Source organism: Ovis canadensis, chromosome 5 (genome assembly GCF_042477335.2).
Source record: "Ovis canadensis isolate MfBH-ARS-UI-01 breed Bighorn chromosome 5, ARS-UI_OviCan_v2, whole genome shotgun sequence".
Lineage (NCBI taxonomy): Eukaryota > Metazoa > Chordata > Mammalia > Artiodactyla > Bovidae > Ovis > Ovis canadensis.
In genome coordinates this window covers 17744114-17767827 of record NC_091249.1, presented here as the reverse complement: position 1 = coordinate 17767827, position 23714 = coordinate 17744114, and the positions used below count along the sequence as shown (strand labels likewise).

The 23714-nt window shown below is 48.2% G+C and overlaps 1 protein-coding gene and 1 long non-coding RNA gene across 3 annotated transcripts; both read right to left on the bottom strand.

Annotated features, from left to right (window-relative positions):
* Positions 1 to 12386: 12386 nt before the first annotated feature.
* On the bottom strand, positions 12387 to 14550 carry LOC138440745 (chromobox protein homolog 3). Its single transcript, XM_069590571.1, has one exon. It carries the CDS (start codon positions 12980 to 12982, stop codon positions 12431 to 12433), a length of 552 nt encoding a protein of 183 aa, XP_069446672.1. The 5' UTR covers positions 12983 to 14550; the 3' UTR covers positions 12387 to 12430.
* A 113-nt stretch (positions 14551 to 14663) lies between these two features.
* LOC138440754 (uncharacterized) lies at positions 14664 to 22476 on the bottom strand. Of its 2 annotated transcripts, XR_011257116.1 has the most exons (4): positions 21694 to 22476; positions 21116 to 21238; positions 19038 to 19337; positions 14664 to 18286 (listed from the first exon to the last, which is right to left on the bottom strand). It is a non-coding gene; the product is annotated as an uncharacterized lncRNA (long non-coding RNA). The 2 variants fall into 2 exon arrangements; XR_011257115.1 differs by lacking the exon at positions 19038 to 19337.
* Between the last annotated feature and the right edge of the window lie 1238 nt (positions 22477 to 23714).

Below are 23714 nucleotides of genomic sequence, written 5' to 3'. Positions count from 1 at the left end.
ATTCCAGTTGAGCTGTTTCAAATCCTGAAAGATGATGCTGTCAAAGTGCTGCACTCAATATGCCAGCAAATGTGGAAAACTCAGCAGTGGCCACAGGACTGGAAAAGGTCAGTTTTCATTCCAATCCCAAAGAAAGGCAATGCCAAAGAATGCTCAAACTACTGCACAATTGCACTCATCTCACATGCTAGTAAAGTAATGCTCAAAATTCTCCAAGCCAGGCTTCAGCAATATGTGAACCGTGAACTTCCTGATGTTCAAGCTGGTTTTAGAAAAGGCAGAGGAGCCAGAGATCAAATTGGCAACATCCGCTGGATCATGGAAAAAGCAAGAGAGTTCCAGAAAAACATCTATTTCTGCTTTGACTATGCCAAAGGCTTTGACTGTGTGGATCACAATAAACTGTGGAAAATTCTGAAAGAGATGGGAATACCAGACCACCTGACCTGCCTCTTGAGAAATCTGTATGCAGGTCCAGAAGCAACAGTTAGAACTGGACATGGAACAACAGACTGGTTCCAAATAGGAAAAGGAGTACATTAAGGCTGTATATTGTCACCCTGCTTATTTAACTTATATGCAGAGTACATCATGAGAAACGCTGGACTGGAAGAAACACAAGCTGGAATCAAGATTGCTGGGAGAAATATCAATAACCTCAGATATGCAGATGACACCACCCTTATGGCAGAAAGTGAAGAGGAACTAGAAAGCCTCTTGATGAAAGTGAAAGAGGAGAGTGAAAAAGTTGGCTTAAAGCTCAACATTGAGAAAACGAAGATCATGGCATCTGGTCCCATGACTTCATGGGAAATAGATGGGGAAACAGTGGAAACAGTGTCAGACTTTATTTTGGGGGGCTCCAAAATCACTGCAGATGGTGATTGCAGCCATGAAATTAAAAGACGCTTACTCCTTGGAAGAAAAGTTATGACCAACCTAGATAGCATATTCAAAAGCAGAGACATTACTTTGCCGACTAAGGTCCGTCTAGTCAAGGCTATGGTTTTTCATGTGGTCATGTACGGATGTGAGAGTTGGACTGTGAAGAAAGCTGAGCGCCAAAGAATTGATGCTTTTAACTGTGGTGTTGGAGAAGACTCTTGAGAGTCCCTTGGACTGCAAGGAGATCCAACCAGTCCATTCTGAAGGAGATCAACCCTGGGATTTCTTTGGAAGGAATGATGCTGAAGCTGAAACTCCAGTACTTTGGCCACCTGATGCAAAGAGTTGACTCATTGGAAAAGGCTCTGATGCTGGGAGGGATTGAGGGCAGGAGGTGAAGGGGATGACAGAGGATGAGATGGCTGGATGGCATCACCGACTCGATGGACGTGAGTCTGAGTGAACTCCGGAAGTTGTTGATCGACAGGGAGGCCTGGCGTGCTGGGATTCAAGGGGTCGCAAAAAGTCGAACACGACTGAGTGACTGAACTGAACTGAACTGATCTGAAGGGTGGGGATGAGGTGATGTCCCTGTGCAACTGGTGATTGGTATGGTTATGCTTTTGGAGTAATGAAGACATGTGCAGTTAGATGGGTTTTGCACAATAGTGCGAATGTTCTTAATGCCCCTGAATTGTTCTCTTTTAAATGGTAATGCTTAATTTTAAATGTAAATCACATCTAACTTTATCATCATCACAGAATAACAATTTACACATTGTTATATTTCAATAAACATGTACCTTGAAAATATGAAAATAATTGCTTCAGGTGGAATGGGTTAAGGGGACTGGTATGGCAATAAATGGCCTTAAGGAAATGCGTATATAAATGACCGAGATGAGGTGGGCCTGCCCACCCAACAAGACAGAGGTCCTAAAGAGAAAAGGAGTGAAGCAGGGGACATCCTCCCAGTGTTCAAGGGGATGGCTGATGTCTGAGTCTCCCAGTCCTTTGGCAACTGGACCTCTAAGCACTACCCCCCATAAATTGACACATTCCCTGGCACTAGGGGGCTCTGGGAAGCACTCAGGCAAAAGAGACACCCAGACCTGGGGGGCAGGAGAAATGAGAGGCTGCTAGCAACACAGGCTTCTTCCTCACACTCTGGGATGCTTTGCAAAGGCAAGACTAACTACTGTCTGTTTTCCCTGTGAAGTGAGGGTACTTGATCCTCTCTCTCACTGCCTAGTAAGTTTTGCTTGAATGCCAAATTCCTCTGCATAAGCACGTTGGAAGCTACAGGTCTTTTGGTCCCCTCTGCTGGGCAACAGCAGGCATGGTCTAATGACCATCGGGAGCTACCGGGATCAAGGCTCTGTGCAGTCTGGTCGCAGCTCCAGGAACTTCAGAGAAATCCTATGTTCCCCCAAACGCCTACTCAGGTCTCTTCATCAAAGACAGCTGGGAAATGAGTTTGTCTATTGAGATTTTTGTCTTGGACCTTAATCTGCTGTCTGAAGTTTCAGAATTTCCCCTATTCGGGGAACTGTCTTTGTGAAGAGCTTTGAGAAGCTGTTCTAGCTTCTCATCCAACCCAACAAGTTGCCAGGATTCTGCTGGGCCCTCCTTTCCAGCCACTTGCAGCCAAGCCACAGCCTAGCTGATAGGATGACCAGAACTGGCAAAGGCCCTTGGAAAGGTCTTCCTGGTCCTCAGCTTACCCCACCGAGGCTCTCTCCGGTACCCCTCCCACTGACTGGCCTTTGTTTCCCCAACACCAAAGGACTGTGAAACATTTATTCTGTTTGCAGAGCATCTCAGCTGTCCACTCAGCCTGCTGCCTGCACAGCTGCAGTCCTGAGAGGCCTGGCAGGGAGACTCCCTCCTGTGGGGACCTCCTTGTGTTATGCCCAAGGTCCCAATCCCCAGAACTGAGAGAACAAGACATCCACAGCAATGCAAACGCAAAAAGGGAATTTATTTCTAGCTCGAGCCAGTACCCAAGTTTCATCCAATGCAATGGAGTGGAACAAGGGCCCAGAGCCCTGAATTACAGCAGTATTTATAGGGTTAAAACAAAGACAGGGAGTTGACAGGGGCGGATTGGTTGCAAGGGTTCCTTAGCATCTGCTAATTGGCTAGATTTTCGCACATGCAGGCTTTCTCAGGGGGGTTTTTGTCCCTGTCCTGATAAGCTTGAACCAGGCTACAGGGAGTACACTGATTGGTCGAGTCCTGGCACCTGCAGAGGATGATCTCAGCTCCTCCTTGGCAATAACTCAACCCCTCTGTAAAGGAGACTTAGGCCTACCTTGGCCCCCTGAAGCCTGCCTTGGTGCCTGTTTGGTCCTAACACTTGGTCTCAGTGGTATTCAGGGCTAGCACGTCCATCCAGGTCTCTGCCGCTTCTCACCATTACAGGGAGGGGCCATGGTGGCGTGGGCCAGCGGCTCCCTCCCTGCATCTACCCTAAGTTTCTGCTGTTCCCTGGGCACCTGTCTCGGTATGTGGTCTCATGTCAGCTTGCCTGTGAGTGTCTTCCAGGACAGGCCGTTTTTAATTGTTATAGGCCACATTAGGTACTGATCATGAAATTTTCTTACAAATGAGAGTGCGGAGAAGGCAGACACATGGGCTGTGGCTTTCTTGTGTTCGTGCCTCCTGCACTCACAGTGATGTCACAGCGCCACACTGCCACCAGCTCCTGGGTGTGCAGTTGCCAGGCACACCCCCTACCCAAGTAGGGCCATCCTTCGGTGGGCTTTGGAATCAACTTTTGACCCCTGGACTGACAAGGCCTCTGAAGAGCACCAAGTCCCTCAGTGGCTGCCTTTGAAAGTCTCAGCTAGCTGCTTGCTATTTAAGAGAGAAGTGTAATTATTCTGTATGTATGCATGCAGGCTAAGTCTCTTCAGTGTGTCTGACTCTTTGCGACCCTATGGACTGTAGCCCTCTAGGCTCCTCTGTCCACGAGATTCTCCAGGCAAGAATACTGCAGTGGGTTGCTATGCCCTCTAGAGGATCTTCCTGACCCAGGGATCAAACCCATGTCACTTAGCTCTCCTGCACTGGCAGACGGGTTTCTTACCACTAGCACCACCTGGGAAGTCCCAATTACTCTGTATATTGATCTCCAAACCATTAAATCTGATTAACTCCAACTGTTGCAATATTTGTCTGTGGATTCTTCTTACGTTTCTGAGTTAGATCATCAATTCTCTGAAAAGGGACTTTATTTCCTTAGTTTGCTGTTCATTTTCTTATTACTTCTTGAAAGGCAGTGATAGTTGTACAGTAGAAAAACCATAACTATTAATTAACATCAAAAGAACAAAAAAGAAAAGACGTAGGAGCATTTTGAACACCTTTGATAAAATTTAACATGAAATCATCATTCAAACATCACTGTGCATCCACACCGTCACTCAGGGAGGCCTAGCTGCAGAGGCCGGGCATCAGCCCAGCACCGGTCAGTCCCCTGCCAGCTCAGCTCACACCTCAAGGTTCCTCCAAGAACCAACAGTATAAGATCAGAGGCTGCTTTCTTGGTCACAACCCACTGAGCAATCCCACTGCCCAGGAGGCCTTTCACAGTCAGCCTGGGAGTAAGCTCCTACCTCCCAATTTGACTGTGTGAGTGGGCTTCTATACCCAGAAGGACCTTCTGCAGGCAGTTGCGAAGTGAGCAACACCTGGCTTGGAGTTGCTGAATTACAGTGGCAAAAACATTGAATTTAGCAGTTTCCAGCATTTCACTTATTTGAGCATGGGAAGCTTTCAGGAGTCCAAGTGTGCACAGATCACAGGGGCCTAGAAGGCCTGGCTCTAGGGACTGCAAGGGCACAGCTTCATGCCCAGACAGGCCCTGCAGAAGCAGCTGCAGGGGTGCTTGCAGGACAGGGACTGGTGAGCAAAGTACCTGGCATCCAACGCATGGCAGCATGTGCAGATCTCAGGCTGGGTGTGGGGCCGCTCCCTGTCAGCCCCTTTGGGTAGGGGTCCTGCGTGTGTGCACACCTGTCCCAGCAAGGGTTGTGGGAGGGGACCGTCAAGGGTGACACTCTGAGGAGCCCCCTGTTCTGCAGGCCAGTGTCAGGGATACCACACACCTGCACGGAGGAGGACTTCAACTCTGGCTTCTGGAGCCTTTGTGAGTTAGTAGGCAGCTGAATCCACAGTGGACAGTGAGCTGCTCCCCACAGCCTGGTCTGCCCCATCCCACCTTTGGTCAGCTCCCAGGGGATGCCCAACCAACACCCTTTTTTGTTCACCAGTCTGGGCTCTTTGGTCATACCTGTAGTCTTGCTACTTAAGGTCTGTTTGTATTCAACGCTTCCACTGAACACAATGGAAAGACCTGAAGGAAACCATGATGGGCGGGCAGCTAAGCAACTCAGACTGTGGCTTCCTGGGAGAGCAGAGGAATGAGCCTGGAGGACCCTCTGCCTCGAGACGGTAGCTAGAGTATAGGTGGAAACCACTCTTTACTGTTCAGCACACATAGACAGACGTAATAAGGAAAACAAGCTTGATATGTGTGCCACTGAAAATCAGTTGGGAAACAGCATAAAGAAGGCAAATTAACAGGGCTTAGGTTGAAAGAAAAGGAATAATAGACCAATTCCTTGGATAAAGAAGATACGATACATATATACAATGGAATATAACTCAGCAATAAAAAATTTAAAAATAACACCTTTTGCAGCAACATGAATGGGCCTAGGGCCTTCCCAGGTGGCGCTAGTGGTCAAGAACCCACCTGCAAATGCAGGAGATATTAGAGATATGGGTTCGATCCTTGGGTCGGGAAGATCCCCTGGAGGAGGGCATGGCAGCCCACTCCAGTATTCTTGCCTGGAGAATCCCACGGACAGAGGGGCCTGCCGGGCTACAGTCCATGGGGTCACACAGAGTTAGACACGACTGAAACAACTTAGCACAGACGCATGGCACGCACTAGAGATTGTTACACTAAGTGAGGTCAGACATAGAAAGACAAATATCGTATCACTTATATGTGAAATATGTAAAAGGCTACAAATGAACTTGCCTACAAAACAGAAATAGAGTTACAGATGTAAAATACAAAGCTCTGATTACCAGGGGGTTGGGCGGGAGGGATAAATTGGGCGACTGGGATTGATATATATATACATACTACTATATATACAATATATAGCTAGTAAGGGCCTACTCTACAGCACAGGGAACTCTACTCGGTAGCCTAGAATGGCCTATATGAGAAAAGAGTCTCAAACACAGTGGATATGTGTAAATGCATATGTGAATGTAACTGATCCATTTTGCTGTGCAGCTGAAAGTAGTGCAACATCGTAAGTCAACTATACTCCAATAAAAATTTTTTAATAGAGCAGTTCCTAGAAGGCCTTTCATTAGTATGTTTAATATATTCAGAAAGATAAGAGGATGGCGTAGCAACCTAGGGTGCAAGGACAGGATATTCTGAAGTGAACACAGATGGCAGAAAATATAATTTGGGGAATTAAAAATATATAATCACTGAAATTTAAATACCAATAGTGTCAACAAAATATTCCATAGCAGCAAAATTGTCCTTCAGAATGAAGGAAAAAAGATATTCCCAGATTAGCCAGAGGTGAGGAAGTCTGTTATGAGTAGCCTTGGCCTATAAGAAACGCTCCACTTGAAGTTACAACGGAAAGATGCTGGACAGTCGTTTGAGGCCGTGCGGGAAACAAGGGCACTGGCCGTCATAACCGCACAGTGAACATAGAGGCCATCATCACTGGCTTACGGCTTGTGACTCCTCTTATTTTCCTATGTGACTGAAAAGACATGTGCATAAGACAGTAATTATAAATCTACTGTAAAGGGCACACAAATGTATAAAGGATGTAATTTGTATGCATGTACTCAATGCCCCTAATTGTACACTTTAAAATGGTTACTGGTGAATTTTACGTTATGTGAATTCTACCTCAATAAAAAATAAATAAAGAAAATCAGTAAAATAGCTTGTCTTAGGCCAGTCTCCCCAGGAATAGACCCTGAGATGAGAATTGTTGCACAGGCAGCTTATTAAGAAAATATTCCCAGGAGAATCCAAAACTACCCAAAGTGATCTACAGACTACATGAAATGCCCATCAAAATTCCAATGTCCTTTTTACAGAAGTGGGCATGCTAGAATATGTCAGTTATATGAAATCGGAAACCACTAGCTGCCACATTCTACAGGAGGAATTCGGAAACACCGCGTGTATTGAGGGCCCAGGGTGTGTCCCAGAGAGCTCTCCACTGTGGCATGCATGCGTGCGTGCTAAATCGCTGCACTCGTGTCCGACTCTTTGCAGCCCCATGGACTGCAGCCCACCAGGCTCCTCTGTCCATGGGGCTCTCCAGGCAAGAATACTGGAGTGGGTTGCCATGCCCTCCTCCAGGAGATCTTCCTAACCCAGGGATCAAACCCACATCTCTTACGTCTCCTCCATTGCCCGGTGGATTCTTTGCCACTAAAGCCACCTGGAAAGCACCCTCCTCTGTGGGCAGAGCCAAATGTAGGAGATTCTATTCCCAAACTGGGCTCTCTGGTAACCATGGGGATGTTGGGCCCTCGAAAAAGGAGGTCAGGGCAATGCATGACTATCAGAAGCAGGATGAACAAGTACCATCATGAGCAGCAAGGTCAGAATGGCAGCCTAGGGGCTCTGACCCTCAGGTGTCTATGGAGGTGAACTTGGTAAGAACTTGGTGTTTCTGAGGCAATATAGATAGCTTACAAACCAAAGAATAAAAAATAAAAATCAGAATGAGAAGAAGGATGAGGCAGCTATCCCAGAGGAAATCTTTATCTCTGCCCTTGCTTCCAGATCTAAGCCAGTGTTCAGACCCAGAACCTGTGTCCTATGAAGGACCTTGCATACATGGGCAAGCATGTACAGCAGTGACTCCTCCAGTCTTTCCCAACAGGACGGATGACCATTTACAGAGTAGTTATGTCTTAGGAGAAGAACACCCAGATCTTTCAAGGATGTGGAACACAGGGTCCATGTTCGCTCTGACAGCTAGAGACCCAAAGTGCCATACAGCTTTCCCTATGGAGACGGAGTGTACAGGGACCTATAACAAGTCAGGTTCTTCTGCATGTCCACCTGGGGGTCACTCTTCAGGTTCCCTAAAGCCAAGCATATTGGATCCTTGGAAAGACACTCTGCGTTGGGTGGCGGGGGGTGGGGGGCAGTAAATCCTTAAGAGATTCATACATCTCCATTGGAATGGGATACAAGGCCCCATTGGGACTTCCTGGTGTTTCTCTTCCACACTGAAGGGTAAGACACTACACCTCACACCTCCTCCCACCAAGAAGGAAGCACAGTGCCCCTCTGGTTTTTGGAGGCAGCATGCTCTGCACTTGGGGAGACCGCACCACATGAAGCCCAGAGAGGAAACGGTTTTACGTCAGGTCCCAGCTGTAGTATAACCAGGCTTACCAATTGGATAGTGGAGCTCATTAGATCCCATGGCACCAGAGAGGTACGAGGTGCAGAAAGACACTGTGAGGAACATCGGATCAGCTCCGGTTGGGAGGTTCTCTTCTCATTCACCATTTCTGCAGTTCCTGACATGCACCAGACACTGGCAGAAAGCAAGCATCCAAGCATGGAATCTGAGTGGCCATGTGGCCCGAACTGTCCATGACAAGCTCCAGGCCCTCCAGGTCATAAGGTTAGGTGGGCCCTGCTAATCACCATCAGGCAGGTCCAGAGGGGCCAGTAAGCTGAAGGAACAGTTAGCTGGGTTCTTTAAGCTGTCATACAGAAGCGCTTCCTCAGCCCTCCTGGCCTGCTGGGGGCCCTTAAGACTAGCTGACAAAGAAGAGAAAATCAAGATGGGTTGGCTCAGCGAGTGGACTGCTGCTGTGCCCAGAGAAAACCTTGCAAACAGTGGTGATAGGTACCTCCTAATGCATGGACCTCCTCCTAAGACCAGCTACCTTGCAGCCCAAGATAAAAGTATAAGGGAGACATGGAGGCAGCAGGAAATCCAGCTAAATATGAGCAGCAAATAGTTAGGCTAGGTAAGGAGCCTGGAAGAAGCAAATTGGGAGTGTAGGAAGCAGGAGTTCTGGGGAGAGGGCACAAAGCTCTGAGATTTTTCTGTCACATGCTGAAGCCACCGGAGGGCAGCCACTGCGGAAGACTCAACCACCGTCAAGTGCTGTGCAGGGAGTTCACAGAGGCCGACGGGAGGCCAGGCTAAGACCCTGCACAACCTCCTGAAGAAAGCAACCTACCAGCTCAGGGCCACATTGCCTGCAACTGGACAGCTTCCTTTCTGACCAGGACTGACTTTCCCTTTCCAACTTGCAGTGGTTCAGCAACACAAAGCTCACCAATGTCTGATTTACCTCTACAGGATCCCGCAGACCCTCACTAAAGGGTCCCCTTTAAAACATGGAACCCACCACCTCTCCCACCAGTCAGAAGCTGTCTTTGGCCTCCGAAAGATGCAGATGAGGCACCAGCTTAGAAGTAAAAACTCTGCAAGGATGGGGCACTATGTCTCAGAATGTGGCATGTACTGTATTTTTTTTAATTTATTTATTTTTAATGGAAGGATAATTATTTTACAACATTGTATTGGTCTCTGCCATCCGTCAACATGAATCAGCCATTGGTGTACATATGTCCCCTCCCTCTTGAAACTCCCTCCCACCTCCCACCCCATCCCGCATCTCTAGGTTGTTATAGAGCCCCAGTTTGAGTTCCCGGAGTCATACAGCAAATCCCCACTGACTCTTTTACATGTGGCGTGTACTTTAAATCAATGTCTGCTCTATGGTGCAGAGATCTTAGGTCTTGAAAAGATAGAATTCTACCAGGGAGTCCAGTAAGAGTCCCACTAGATTTCAAGTGATAGCTTCCACCAGATTGAGTACCTCTGCTGACACGGCTAATGAACCTTGATCATCCTGAGGAGTTGGGCTGGAGCTACATAACGGAGGCAGGGTCAGAAACAATGGTTTAGACCCAGACAATCCCCAGGGGTGTCCTTTGCTCTTCAAATGCTTGGTTGTGATTGTAAGTGGCAAATGAAGTCACTATAGCCTGAGGAGTGTCTCATACTTCTCAAGGATGAGAATCTGGGTTATCCCTTGCCCCAGGCAAACCACAAAGGCCAGCAGACGTCAGGACACTACATGGGGAAGGACACTGCATGGGGAGGGCGAGCATGATGAGTATCATCAGGCTTAGGGCCTACTGCAGCAGCAGGAGCATGGTGTATCCCACCAACCGTCCTTTTCAACATTTTCTAAGAACGTGTGACCAACCGAATCTCAAGGAAACCAGCCAGATAGAGTGGATTTAATAAGAGCAGTAAGGATGTGGTCGATGCCCTTGGTTTTCTCCCAGATCCTCTGTGGCAGCTGGTGTGCCCACAGCCAGCTGCTGTGAGTGTTGGCTGGAGTAGTTAACAGCTGCTCTTCTCAAGAGGGTTATCCTTGTCCAAGTGGGAGTGCCTGGTCTGGGAAGCTAGCACTGCCCCCGCTGCAAGGCTGACCTGAGCCTGGGCCCATGGAGGATCTGAGCAGGATGGCCAGTCCTTTGTCTCAAGGTTGCAGCAACTCTGCCACCAGTTCCCACGCAAGGACTTCTCTCTGGGCTTCAGTGCAGGACATATCCTGGCTTAGCGTTCTCCTCCTCCTATAAGACTAATGCTTCTCTGGCAGCTCAGACAGTAAAGATGTGCCTGCAATGCAGGAGACCCGAGGTCAATCCCTGGGTCGGGAAGATCCCCTGGAGAAGGAAATGGCAACCCACTCCAGTATACTTGGCTAGGAAACCCCATGGACAGAGGAATCTGGCAGGACACAGTCCATGGGGTCACAAAGAGTTAGACACGTCTGAGTGACTAAGCACACACACACACACACACACACAGCATTAACCATGAGGAAAAACATGAAATTTTGAACATTGTAATTAAAATTTTCTTTTCATCAGAAGACACTATTGAAGACATCGGAAGACACTCTTCAGGTGGCCCAGGACTTCTCAGGTGGCCCAGTGGTAACGAATCCACCTGCCAGTGCAGGAGACACAAGAGACCCAGGTTCAATCCCTGGGTTGGGAAGATCCCCTGGAGGAGGAAATGCAATCCTCTCCAGTATTCTTGCCTGGGAAAGCCCGTGGACAGCTACAGTCCATGGGGCCAAAAAGAGTCGGACGCAACTAAGCCCCCACACATTGAATCAGTGAGAAACCGTGAAGTTTAAGAAAATATAACTCACAAAACTGACAAATACGAAGAGCTTCAAAAAAATCAAGAAAAAGATAACCCAATAGAGAAATGGCTAATGCTTGAATAGACACTTCTTATTTTTTTTAAAGGAATATAAAACTATTTATTGACCACTGTTCACCAGTATTTACAATAAAGTAAACAATATACAGTTGAATAACATTCTGATTACTACAAAGTTATTGTTTTTCTTGGCTTCTGCTGAACTAGTAACCCAATATACTGAGAAAATTGAGCCTTCGTGTAAGGAATGGATCGGAGTCAAGTCTGAAAAAACATGTAGGTCAAGCATAGATTAGAAAAGTTTGTTCACTCATTTATTCCTGTAGATCATACACTGCCAATATTTTAAAACTATCTGATTAGGTTTCAATGAACAAATCTGAGACATCCCATGTATCACAACATTTCCTAAATATAGCACAGAGACTTCAATTTCTTGTAAAACAATGGTTCACCAAAAGGAACCATCAAGTGTCCATTTAACTAAGTTTTGCTTTGCTATATTAAAACATACTAGAATTTTTCTACTTTTTTCATTTAGTTGGGAAGGTTGTTGACAGTGATAAAAATTCTCTTTCCAGGGTTTCTGCATATAAAACTGCACTTATATGCAGATTCTGATAGGGATGCTTTAAAAAATTACCCAATTTAAACTCCTTAATTTATCTAATTAATTGCAAAATTATTTAATTTGAAAGGTTAAGACTTAAATTTTTAATCTAAGTTGAAGTTCTTATATTGCTCAAAATGATGTAATTCCAGAACATGGGCTTATCCATGGTTATGAAAGGCTGTTGTTTAAATATATTTACCAAAACAAAAACCACAACAAAAAATTAACTCCCAAACAATTTACATGTCTTTTATGTATACACATATAAAAAACTCAGAATGGTCCTCAGGCATATATGAGTTAAATGCAAATTCTAAATTCTGATTGAGTAATGACTATGGAGATTTCCTCCAACATTTAGAAAAACTGTTCTCTAATGCTGAGGAAATAATATATCATGGTATCAAATTCTTTCCTACTGAAGAAGGCAACTACAGAAAGCTTTTATTTGTTCAAAGTAACCAGTGCTACAGATGGAAAAAAACAAAAAACCCAATATAACTTCCCCAATATTACTTCAAAACAAACGTATCAAACCTGATTTTCATTAGAATGTAGTTATTTCTTCACTCTAATAAATCAAAAAACCAAGACCCACATTTTATATATATATATAAATATATATAAAAGGCAATGCAAACAATTATTGAGCCTCATCTTCCGGACAAGAATGCCAAGTTAGTCTCTCTTCATAAAAAGCAATTACAATTTGAGGACACTTCATATTTGCCTCTTTTGCCAGTACCAAGTCTGCCTCATCAGAATCTTTCCATTTCATGAGGAACATTAATTCTCCACTGCTGTCTGTGGCACCAATTATTCGTTCTGGATCAAGACCTCTGGCAAAACCTCTTGGTTTATCAGCAGCATCTCTTTTCTTCTTTGATTTGCTATCATCAGATTCACTGTCAGACAAAGATTTTCTTTTTGTTCCATCTTTTTCTTTACCAGCTTTTTGAGAATTAAGAAATGCTTCAATTAACTCTGGACAATCTAAATTTTCTTCAGGTTCCCAAGTATTGTCTGCATCTGTAAATCCTTTCCACTTCAGGAAATACTCCACCTTCCCATTCACTACACGGCGGTCCAGCACTTTTTCTACTACAAATTCTTCAGGTTCTGCCTCTTCAACTTTTTTACTCTTTCCGTTTTGCTTCTTTCCCATTTTTTGCAATGTAGTTTTATTGGAGGCCATTTTTTATTGCAGACTTGAAGAGCTATTATTCACCGCCTCTGAGCTGCTCCGGGTCCCGGGTCTGCGACGTCTCCGGCCCTGCGCGCCTCAAGCTCCAGTCACATCCGAGGGGGAGGGGGGCTGGGGAGCAGCGCTGCGCGCGGGGCCGCCGCTGGGGGCACTAGACACTTCTTAAAAGAGAATATTTAAATAACCAATTCATTACTCATAAGGGAAATGCAAGCTTAAATAATAATGAGATACAACTCCATATCCACCACAATACCAAATACTTAAAAACAACAACAACAAAAACTAGCCACATGGAACAATGAAAATTCGTGTGCACTCTAGAAAAAATTTAAATTGGTTCAATTGTTTGGCACTACTGCTAAAGTTGAATATGCCTCCATCCTTTGACTCAGCAATCCATTTTTAGGTTAATACCCCAAAAGAAATGCATGCACGTGTCCAACAAGAAATACAAATAAATTATGCTCATGGTCGGTTAGGGAAATTAAAATGGAGAAAGTCTTGTTCAGGCTTCAGAAGCAGAAAAGCACACCTGTGATCTTGCTTCTGGCCTGTGTGGACATTGCCCGGATTCCGTGTCTGCCCACAAGCACACCTAGTCAGGTGGCACTTTAGATAAGAAAGGGAGTGGGTCTTGGAATTCTTGAGCCCCTGGAGGTCTGGCCAACTGCACCCCAGGTTTAGCAAAATCGTATGACTCACAACATAAAAACAGACAGCCTTGTAAAATGTTAAGGTAAAACCCGAGCTGCATTTTTGCACACAAATTAATGACATCAGTTTGCAGCTTGGGATTATAAGTGGGAGTCCCCGGCACTGCAGTTTGAAGTCTCACCCGTGCAGTGGACACGCTACCCAGGGCCTTCTCCCAGTCAGGACTCCAGATTGCTGTTAACGAGGGACTTCCCAGCAGGCGGGATTTCCCATGTGGCACAGTGATAAAAAATCTGCCTGCCATTGCAGGAGACACAAGAGACGTGGGTTGGGTCCCTGGTTCAGGATGATCCCCTGGAGAAGGAAATGACAACCATCTCCAATATTCTTGTCTGGAAAATTCCATGGACACAGAAGCCTGGCAGGTTATACTCCATGGGGTCACAAAAGAGTCAGACACGACTGACTGAGCACATGCACACATGCATGCACACACACACACACACCACACACACATGCACACACGCACACACACCACACACACGCACACACACACATGCACACACGCACACCACACACACATGCACACACGCACACACGCACACACACACACTGCACACACACCACACACACATGCACACACACACACCACACACATGCACACACGCACACACACGCACACACATGCACACACACGCACACACGCGCGCACGTGCACACACAAACTCCCAGCATGCTGTTTAAGTCTGGGTGTTGATCAGCCCAATTTGGTGATAAATGTGCTATTAGTCTTCTCTATTGTTTCTATTTCTCTTTTCTTTTAATGACTGTATACTGAAATTAAGTTTAATAATTGTCTATTAAATATTGGAATTGTTTGTTTGTAATGAGTTGTTTTTTTGGTTAATGAATCCTTTGAACCTGAAATGAAAGTAAAACATTTGGCAAAACATAGCCTCATTATTCACAGTTGACCCAAACAGGGAAAAAAAACACATTTAGCAACAGAAGAAGGTATTTTTAAGAGTGGTATATTCACACAATGGAATACCATGCAGCAATGAAAATAAACAGATTACAACAAGCAACGATATGCATGAATCTCACAGCTCTAATATTGAATAAAAGAAGCTGAACACAACAAAACATGTACTGTGTAGTTCCATTTACATGAAATTCAGAAAACAGGCAAGGATAAACTATGGTGTTTAAGAATGTAGGTGTTTAAAATATCAAAATTATAAAGTTGGAATAGTGGTTGCCGACAGAGAGTTACAAGGAGGAAGAAAGAGAGAGTTATTAGAAGCATAAGGATACTTTTGGGCTGCAAGATGCATTCTATTTCTTGATCTGGGTGATGTTCTCACCATAAAGGCATTTATTTTATGATAACTTTCAGCTGTACAATCTTGTTTTGTGAAATTTTATGTACAGATGTTATTTTTCAAGTGAAATGTTTTTTAAAAATGAAAAATAAAGGATGCAAATACACAGTATAAAAGCAAACCTTCAGGAATTAATAGAATATTTTAATGTAACTTCTAAAAAGTTAAATATCATCACTGAAATTTTAAAGAAATGTGCACACAGTAGCTGGGTTCAGCAGCAGATTAAACACAGTTGAAGAGAGAAGTCAGGAAGCAGAAGGCATGCTCAGTGAATCTATCCAGAATGCAGCAGAGAAGGTGGAAAACACAAAAAAGAGATTAAATGGTACAAGGGGATACAGTGGGAGGATCTAATCTGTGTCTATCTGGAATCTCTTAAGAGAAAGTGAGAAGGATTTATTTGGAAACCTGTGAAGAAAGCTGAGGGCTGAAGAATTGACGCTTTTGAACTGTGGTGTCGGAGAAGGCGCTTGAGAGTCCCTTGGACTGCAAGGAGATCCAACCAGTCCATTCTACAGGAGATCGGTCCTGGGTGTTCTTTGGAAGGACTGATGCTAAAGCTGAAACCAATACTTTGGCCACCTCATGCGAAGAGTTGACTCATTGGAAAAGACTCTGACGCTGGGAGGGATTAGGGGCAGGAGGAGAAGGGGACAATAGAGGATGAGATGGCTGGATGGCATCACTGATTCAATGGATATGAGTTTGAGTGAACTCCGGGAGTTGGTGATGGACAAGGGAGGCCTGGAGTGCTGCGATTCATGGGGTTGCAAAGAGTCGGACGCAACTGAGTGACTGAACTGAACTGAACAAACATTAAGAGTGTTATATTAATATATTAAGAGAATTTCCCTGAACTGATGAAAAATATAAATCCACAAGTGTACAACATATCCTACACATTATAGTAAAACTGAGGAATATTCACAACAAAGAGAATATCGTTCAAGAACCCAGACAGAGGAGAAATCACCTATAAAGGAAAGACTTGTAGAACTCTAAATAACAGCAACTGAAGCTATTGTGGTAGCCTCAGATTGGCCTCCGGTAACCCTCACTTCATTTGTACCTTTCTGTAGCCCCCTCCCACATTGAACAGCTTCCCAGGTGGCACTAGTGGTAATGAACCCACCTGTAAGGCAGGAGACGTAAAAGATGCAGGTTCCACCCCTGGGTCGGGAAGATCCCCTGGAGGAGGAAATGGCGACCCCCTCCAGCATTCTTGCCTGGAGAATCCCATGGACAGGGGAGCCTGGAGATCTCTGACCCGTAGGGTTGCAAAGAGTTGCAGTGACTGAAGTGACTTTGCCTGCAGCAGCCACACTGAATAGGGTTGGCTCTGTGACCAAAAGGATATTGAGGAAGTGATGATGTGTGGCTCCCAAAGCTAAAACCTGAAGAGCATTTGTACTTCCACCTCAGTCTCTTGGCCTGCAAGTTCTGAAGAAAGTCAACCATCCTGGAAGGAGAAGGCCTGTGGAGAGGTTCTTGTGGAGAGAAACGGAGGCCTTTAACCAACAGCCATATGGCCTCCCCTAGAAGCAGACCTCCAGGCCTTCAAACAATATCCAACTTCACAACAGATCTTAAGGCAGAACAGAACAGCTAAGCTACTCCCAAATTCCTGATCCACAGAAACCATGGGAAATTATTGTTGTGTTAAGCAACTAAGTTTTAGGGCTTCCCAGGTGGTGCTAGTGGTAAAGACCCCGGCCTGCCAATGCAGGAGACATAAGAGACCCAGGTTCGATTCCTGGGCCAGGAAGATCCCCTGGAGGAGGGCATGGCCACCCACTGCAGTATTCTTGCCTAGAGAACCCCATGGACAGAGGAGCCCAGTCCACAGTGCCACACACAGTTGGACACGACTGAAGCGACCCAGCACGACACAGCACAGCTAAGTTTTGACATAATTGGTTTTGCAGCAATAGATTCAGCTCATTAGCACAACAGCTACAAAGTTTTGAAAGAAAATTAATGCCAACATAGAATTGTGTAATGAGCAAATCTACTCCTCGAGGACAAAGGGAAAATAAAATCACTTCAAGATAAACAGAAATGGAGGGAATTTCACACTAGAGTTGGCTCTCAAGGAATTCAAGTATGTGCTTTGAGAAGAAGGAAAATAATCCTGGAAGGAGTCCAGTGTGTAAGCGGAAATGATCAACACACACAACATGTGGATGAATCCAAACAACCACTGCCCACAAGACAATAAAACAACATCTAATTTGTGAGGCTAAAGAAAGAACTAAAACACTCAGTAATACTAAGTTGGAAAACTATGACTGGAGCTAAAACATTTTAATGTACTTTTATTGCCTTGGAGGTAATCAAATATTTAAGTCTCTGTTAACTTAATAGTCAGGTTAAACAGATCCAGAGGCAGCATTGAAGGACTAGAATCAGCATGTATAAATTTCAACACTGTATAGAGAAAAATCAATAAAGGTGGGAGGGAGTATTAAAACAAAAATCTCCATCAAGGCAAGAAAGTAGAAAAGACCTAATTAAAGTGGAAATAAAGACAAATTGAAAGAAACAAATCCAGATATATCAATAGTCACAATAAATACTGGGCTGTTCTTAACATCTAAAAGACAGGATCATATTGGGTTAAAACAAAAAACTATAACTCCCAGTTCTATGCTGTTTTCAGGCAACACAGTATAACAATGGAACACAGAGAAGCTGAAAGCAAGAACACAAGGAGAGATATATCAGGCAAATATTGGCCAGATGTCCAAGGAAAACGGAATATCTGACTCCGAGAGAACTCATAGCAGAGAGGACCAGTACGGATGGAAAAGACATCACGTAAGCTTGCCCAGTGGAGAAGGCAATGGCACCCCACTCCAGTACGCTTGCCTGGCAAATCCTATGGATGGAGGAGCCTGGTGGGCTGCAGTCCATGGGGTCGCTAGGAGTCGGACACGACTGAGCGACTTCACTTTCACTTTTCACTCTCATGCATTGGAGAAGGAAATGGCGACCCACTCCAGTGTTCTTGCCTGGAGAATCCCAGGGACGGGGGAGCCTGGTGGGCTGCCGTCTCTGGGGTCGCACAGAGTCGGCCACGACTGAAGCGACTTAGCAGCAGCAGCAGCAAGCTTGCCCAGGGAGCAGAGGCCCTCTTGCTGCAGCAGCAGCAACAAAACTTCCCAGGTGCTGGCAGCCTCCATAAAGATTCCCCATCTCTGAAGCCATAAGAAACAATTTCCAACACCATGTGTCATACAGGCCAAGGTCTCTGCAAAACAATTCAATCAGAAGTTAATATCACAAGATAATTTTTTCAATCCCTATGTCTTTGGAGAGTTTCTAAAGAAATTTAGTAAGGTGCATGGATTTGAGACCGTATAAGAAGTCATTTGGATTTCATACAGGAGCAAACAGAAAATACTAGAGAAACACTATTTACAGCAGCAGCTACAACCATCGCAAAAAATGTAGCCGGGAATCAAAACGTGCAAAACCTGCATATCACAAAATCATATCATAAATCACGCACACTGCCGAGACAGTTAGGACCCACCGCCGGAGCCTTCCCGGGAGCAGCGGCCCGTCAGGGAGCCTCGCACGTGGCCGAGGCACCGTCGTCCTGGGAGTGAGCCTCTGTTGGGCCCCTGCTCCTCGGCTGGCTGCCTGCTGGTGAGCTTGGTATTTCCGCATCCTGTCCATCTTACCCTCGCCCACCCCAGCCTAGGAGCCCCCAGGGGATGGGCAGCCATCCTGAAGGCTCCGACGGGCTCGACAAGCAAGTGTACGAGGAGCAGGTGCAGCCTGTCCGCCTGTCATCCCCTTTGCTCCTTGCCAGTCTCATTGAGGGCAGAAGCACACAGGTCTCCGAAGACCCGAGGGGCCTAGGACGCTGAGGTCTCTTTATAAGGCGGACATTCATGAATACTGCATGCTTACGAAAAACGCCTCCCCTACCCCATCTGCGTCCCAAAGTCAGCACTTGTGTGCCCCACAGACTCAAGACCAGGTCACCGAGGCACCTGCCATGAACAGCAGCACTGTCCTCACCCACAGCTGGTGCTCCCAATATCCACTCCTGCTTCCAGGGAGTCTGCCGAGAGTCTACAGGGCTCTCGGCTGGGGTGGCTGCAGACAGGCTCTCGGCGGGCTGGGGAGGGGCCAGGTCAAGGATGGGGCCCTGGTGGGCGGGCTCTCTCTGAATGCGGACAGGACTAGGCTTGGGGCGGGGCGCTTCCATGATATGGGCGGGGCCAAAGTGGGCGGAGCCATGTGCACTCCTGGCCCTTCCCAATCCTGAAGGTGGAGGTGGTCTGGCAGGCCTGCGTCCAGGAGAGAGGGCAAGACACGCGTCAGTCGGGGGCCCTGGGTGGGTGGCCATGCCCCTCAGGGAGGCAGCGCCGTTGTCAGATCCTGGAGCGGGCTCAGCCGTGGGGAGAAATAGAGGCTCATGAAGCAGAGGCTTGTTACGTGGCCTTTAAACACTGACAAACATCCCTTTTCCTGGATATTTTCAAAACGTACTGCACATAAAGTAGTTTCTAACATTAGCCAAAGGTTCTGAAGGCTACTCCAGGATGAGCCGTGGAAATTGATTTATCCCCAGTCTCCAAGGGACATGAGAGTCTGGGCTGAGAGTGGGCTATCCTCCCGTGCCTGGGCATGCTGGGATGAGGGCCATCCCCCGAGTCTCCTACATCAACTTGCTTCTCTGCAGCAGGCATCTGTGCACCCCATGTGTAGGTGTGCAGTAAGAATTAGGGTCGGTGGGGGCACTCCACAGTGAGGGTGAGGGAGTCCGTTGTCTGAGCCCTCAACCACGCAGGAGGGTCCTAGGCCCCGCGCCAGAGCAAGAGAAGGGCACAGGAAATAGGGCAAGAAGAGAAGGGAGGAAGAGGGAGGTGAGGAAGGGCGGGGCGCAGGAGCAAAAAGATGAGGAGAGGGAAAAGGGAGGAAGGAAGAAACAGGGAGAGGGAGAAAAGAAGAGAGAGGAGGGGGACCAGGAGAGAGGACGGAGCAGGGGGTCAGAAGACAGAATGGGGCAGGGAGGAGGGTCATCGGAACAAGCTCCCACCCCTTTGTGGTCTGTGTCTAGGGACTAGCGGAAGCAGAGGCTGCCCAGGTCGACTGGAGAGGTCAGAGGTCAGGGGCCAGCTCAGGGTTGGGAGCTGCTGGGGCAGCATGGGTGGAGCCTGGCCTCAGTCTCAAAGTGGAGCGACACAGGTCTCTCCAGGACTGTCTGGTCCCTGATGGCTCAGTTAGGCTACCTCTTCCACTCAGGCCCAGCAAAATCAAGGATCTGAGTCCTCATGAGATACGCCAACCCCCAAATGTGAAATCAGACAAACCAAAGGGCCAGATAGTCTTGTGTCCTGCCCGCACTTACTGAGCAAGATGAGGGTCCTGGGCACACTACAGGTAGAATACTACTTGCCCACCATCCTCACACCTTCCAGACACAGCCACTGGGAAAGTTCTGGGGTCTAGACCAGCTCAGGGGTACCTCAGGCTGTGGGTGGGTGGGCCAGGGTGTGGCCAGAAGCTTGTCCAAGTCTAGCTGGACACATAGTGTCTACGTGTTTAACACCATGAAGATGCCAGGACAAAAGCAGGCTTCCCTTGCACTGATGGGGCAGGAGAACTGCAGGCTAAAGTCTCCCCTGCAAGGCTGCATGCGATGCTGGCAGAGGAGTGGGGTCAGGGGGACTATGAGGTGGGAGGAGGGGGAGGGCATCCAAGGCCAGCGTGGCCTCACTATCCAGCACCACCTTCACTGTAGCCCAGGCTGGTAGCTCGGCTTCTGAACCTAGGTTTGTCTGTCTGATGGGGACGTGTGCAGAGCGCTAGGGTCATGGGGTGGTGAGACCTGCTGACTCCTCACTCCCCTCCAGGTTCTGAATCCCTCACAGGAGTGTCAAGGGTGGGTGAGGACAGGGGTCAACAAAACTCATGCTCGTCAGAAATTCTCACAGCTCAACAGAAGGCTCTCAGGCCCTTAAATCCCCAAAGTCAGACAGCCCCTCCACCCCGCACCCAGGACCTAGCCGGTGTCTCAGCATTTAGCTTGAAGGGGTAACACAGCCCCACATGCCAGCCTTACCTGCTGTATTGCTGATCCTGCTCGTGACTCCGATTGTCTTGCTGTTCCCACCGTATGCACTGCTTGCTGAACCCAGGGTAGGCGAGGCCTAAGCTAAGAGGCCGGAAGGAGACTTGAGGAGCCCTAGGAATTACAGACACACTCATTCTCTCCTGGTTGATGCTGTAGCCATAGCTGCAGACACGCTACAGTCTCTCTTCTCCTGGTTGACCCAATGGACATAGCTGTGCTGAAGCAGGAGAGTGCCGCCACTTTCTAGGTGGAGTTCACATATCTCTACAGCACAAAGTAGGCCATGACCGAGCGAGTACCCCGTGGCCCGCGTGCGCAGGGCTACAAATGAGCTCAGCTGTTATGCAGTCATCATTTACAAAACATGTGGCGAGAGCCTGAACACCCCATCTTGTCAAATTTGCTCTCTCCCCACACCTGCACACACCTGCATTCTCACAGCTGTGGCTCCGCCAGCCACCTCCCTGTACCTCACAGGTGAGAGGACCTGGAGGGAGCCTGAAGCTGGTTTTGTCACTACCTGGGCGTAACAAACTATTTGAACCTCTCCGAAGTTGTATCCTTACCTGTGAGATAGATCGCAGCATGTTCAGCATTACGAACAGTGTTCAAAGCCAGTGTCCATGTCTGGGGCCCCTCCCCAGACCCTGTCTGCTGAGCCCTGCACCAGGCAGTTTGGAAGGTCCCTAGGGCAGGTATGTCCTTTGGGGAGGGCCACTGCCCAGATGGACAAGAAAGTGTGGGGACGGAGCAGGAGACAAAAGCAGAAGGGCCTCTCCTGGTCCAGCACAAGCCCTCTTCACGTAACAGCCTGAGAAGACCCTCCTTCAGGCCCGGGGGTCAGGAAGGCCAGCTGTACCTGGGTCAGGGAGAAGGCTGTGCTCCATCAAGCTCAGGACCAAGCCTTTCACTTCACAGGGAGGCACCACCCCTTCCCTGCCTACTCAGCGAGACAAATGTCCAGGCCAGGCCTGCTCCTGCCCCTGGCTGGGGACAGGAGGATCATAGAGCCAGCCTAGATCCCAGTCTAGGTTGTGCTTCCGGTCTAGGATGGCAGTTCCCTCCTAGAGTCAATCCTGGGACAAGGGTCACTTGGACCTCCTGCAGGGCCCATCACTTCCGAGTTCAGCTGAAGCTCCTGAAAGCGACCAAGGTCTCCGGTTCTCCCGGCACCCAGCCAGAATCTGAAGCGTGGGACGGCAGCCCCGATAACGAGGGATCCCTTTCGCTCTGCATTAAGCAGGGCGCTGGGCTTGGGGTCTGGAACACGCCCTCCCAGTCCCAGGCAAGCCCCTCCCCTCCCAGGGTCTCCAGGACCTCCTGATATGTGAGGCAAAGGGCCCCTGTCTGCAGCTCAGGGCTGAGCTGGCGGTCAGCACTGTCCGTGGCTCCACCCCTACACCACCTCCCGCTGCACCGCAAACATCTGAACCCTGGCGGCCAGCCCCACTCCCGCCCCTGGCCAGCTGCTGTGGCCACCGATGAGGCCGGGATCGCCGCCAGGCTTGCGGGATCCTCCGCCCCTCCCCCTTCTTGGGAGGCCCCCGCCCCTGAAACTGGGTCTCCTGGCCCGGCCCCCTTCCCAGGACTCCCCCCAAGTCCCTCCCCTTGTCCCACCCCTCCCTCTTCTTCGGACTCTCCATATCCCAAAGCCCCTCATCTCTCCCGGCCGCTCTGGGAGCCTCCCCACCACCTGGTTCCAGGGATGTTGGACAAAGGGGATGAGGTTGCTGTGAGCAGGGTGGGCCTGGAGCTGCAGATTTAAGTTTAATGTAAGTCTCTGTGCAGACCGCAGGCACAGTGCCTGCTGCTGTGGGTGTGCTGTCCTGCCAGCCATATGCCGAAGGCGTGTGTCCCAGAAAAATGCCTGTACACCCCAAGGTATGCACCCTCTCCCCGTCTGTAAATGAGTAACGAGGTGGAGTGCAGGCCAGCATGCTGGCTTAGACCCCACAGGTCCACCCAAGGACCTCTCTCACCAGGACTCTCCTTCCTCCTGGTCATCGTTGCTGGGGTGTTGCCTACTTTCAGTGCTTAATAGGTGCTGGGGACTGACACCCCACTGTGGCCTGCAGAAGGGTGAGAGGAAAGACTTTGATCCCAGAGAAATGGGTGGAAAGGGAAACAGGATCCCTTCACCGACATACTGTGTCTGTACTCCCCGACCACCCCTGTGTGTGTGGAGTTTGCAGGATGTGTGTGGGGGGTGAGGGGTGGGGGAGGGGGGGTCTTCTACCGTTAACTGTCCCAGAACTTCTTCAAGAGAGCCCCAGTTTAAGTGCCGCACCCCCAGCTCTGTCCTGGTCAAGCCGGCCCTCTAATCCACAGTCCAAGGTCTCACTGACCACTGAGTCTCAGGAACTCCCAAAGCAGGGATTGGGGCCGAGGGAGGAGCAGGCCACCCGTTGAATAGCCCCCAGCCCCCAACTTGAATCCTGGCCGCACTCTACCTTTCTGCCTGGCCCACATCCCCCAGAGCAGAAGAAAAGACCCAAGTAGGGAGGCACTGTGGGGGTCAAGGGAATGTGGGCTGCTCTGTGCCCCGACCCCACCCAGGAAGGTCTCAGCGAGAGGGACTCTCTCAGGC

What these genes read in the sequence shown, in the direction of transcription:
- LOC138440745 (XM_069590571.1), bottom strand. Translation starts at nt 12,982, where the DNA reads ATGGCCTCCAATAAAACTACATTGCAAAAAATGGGAAAGAAGCAAAAC.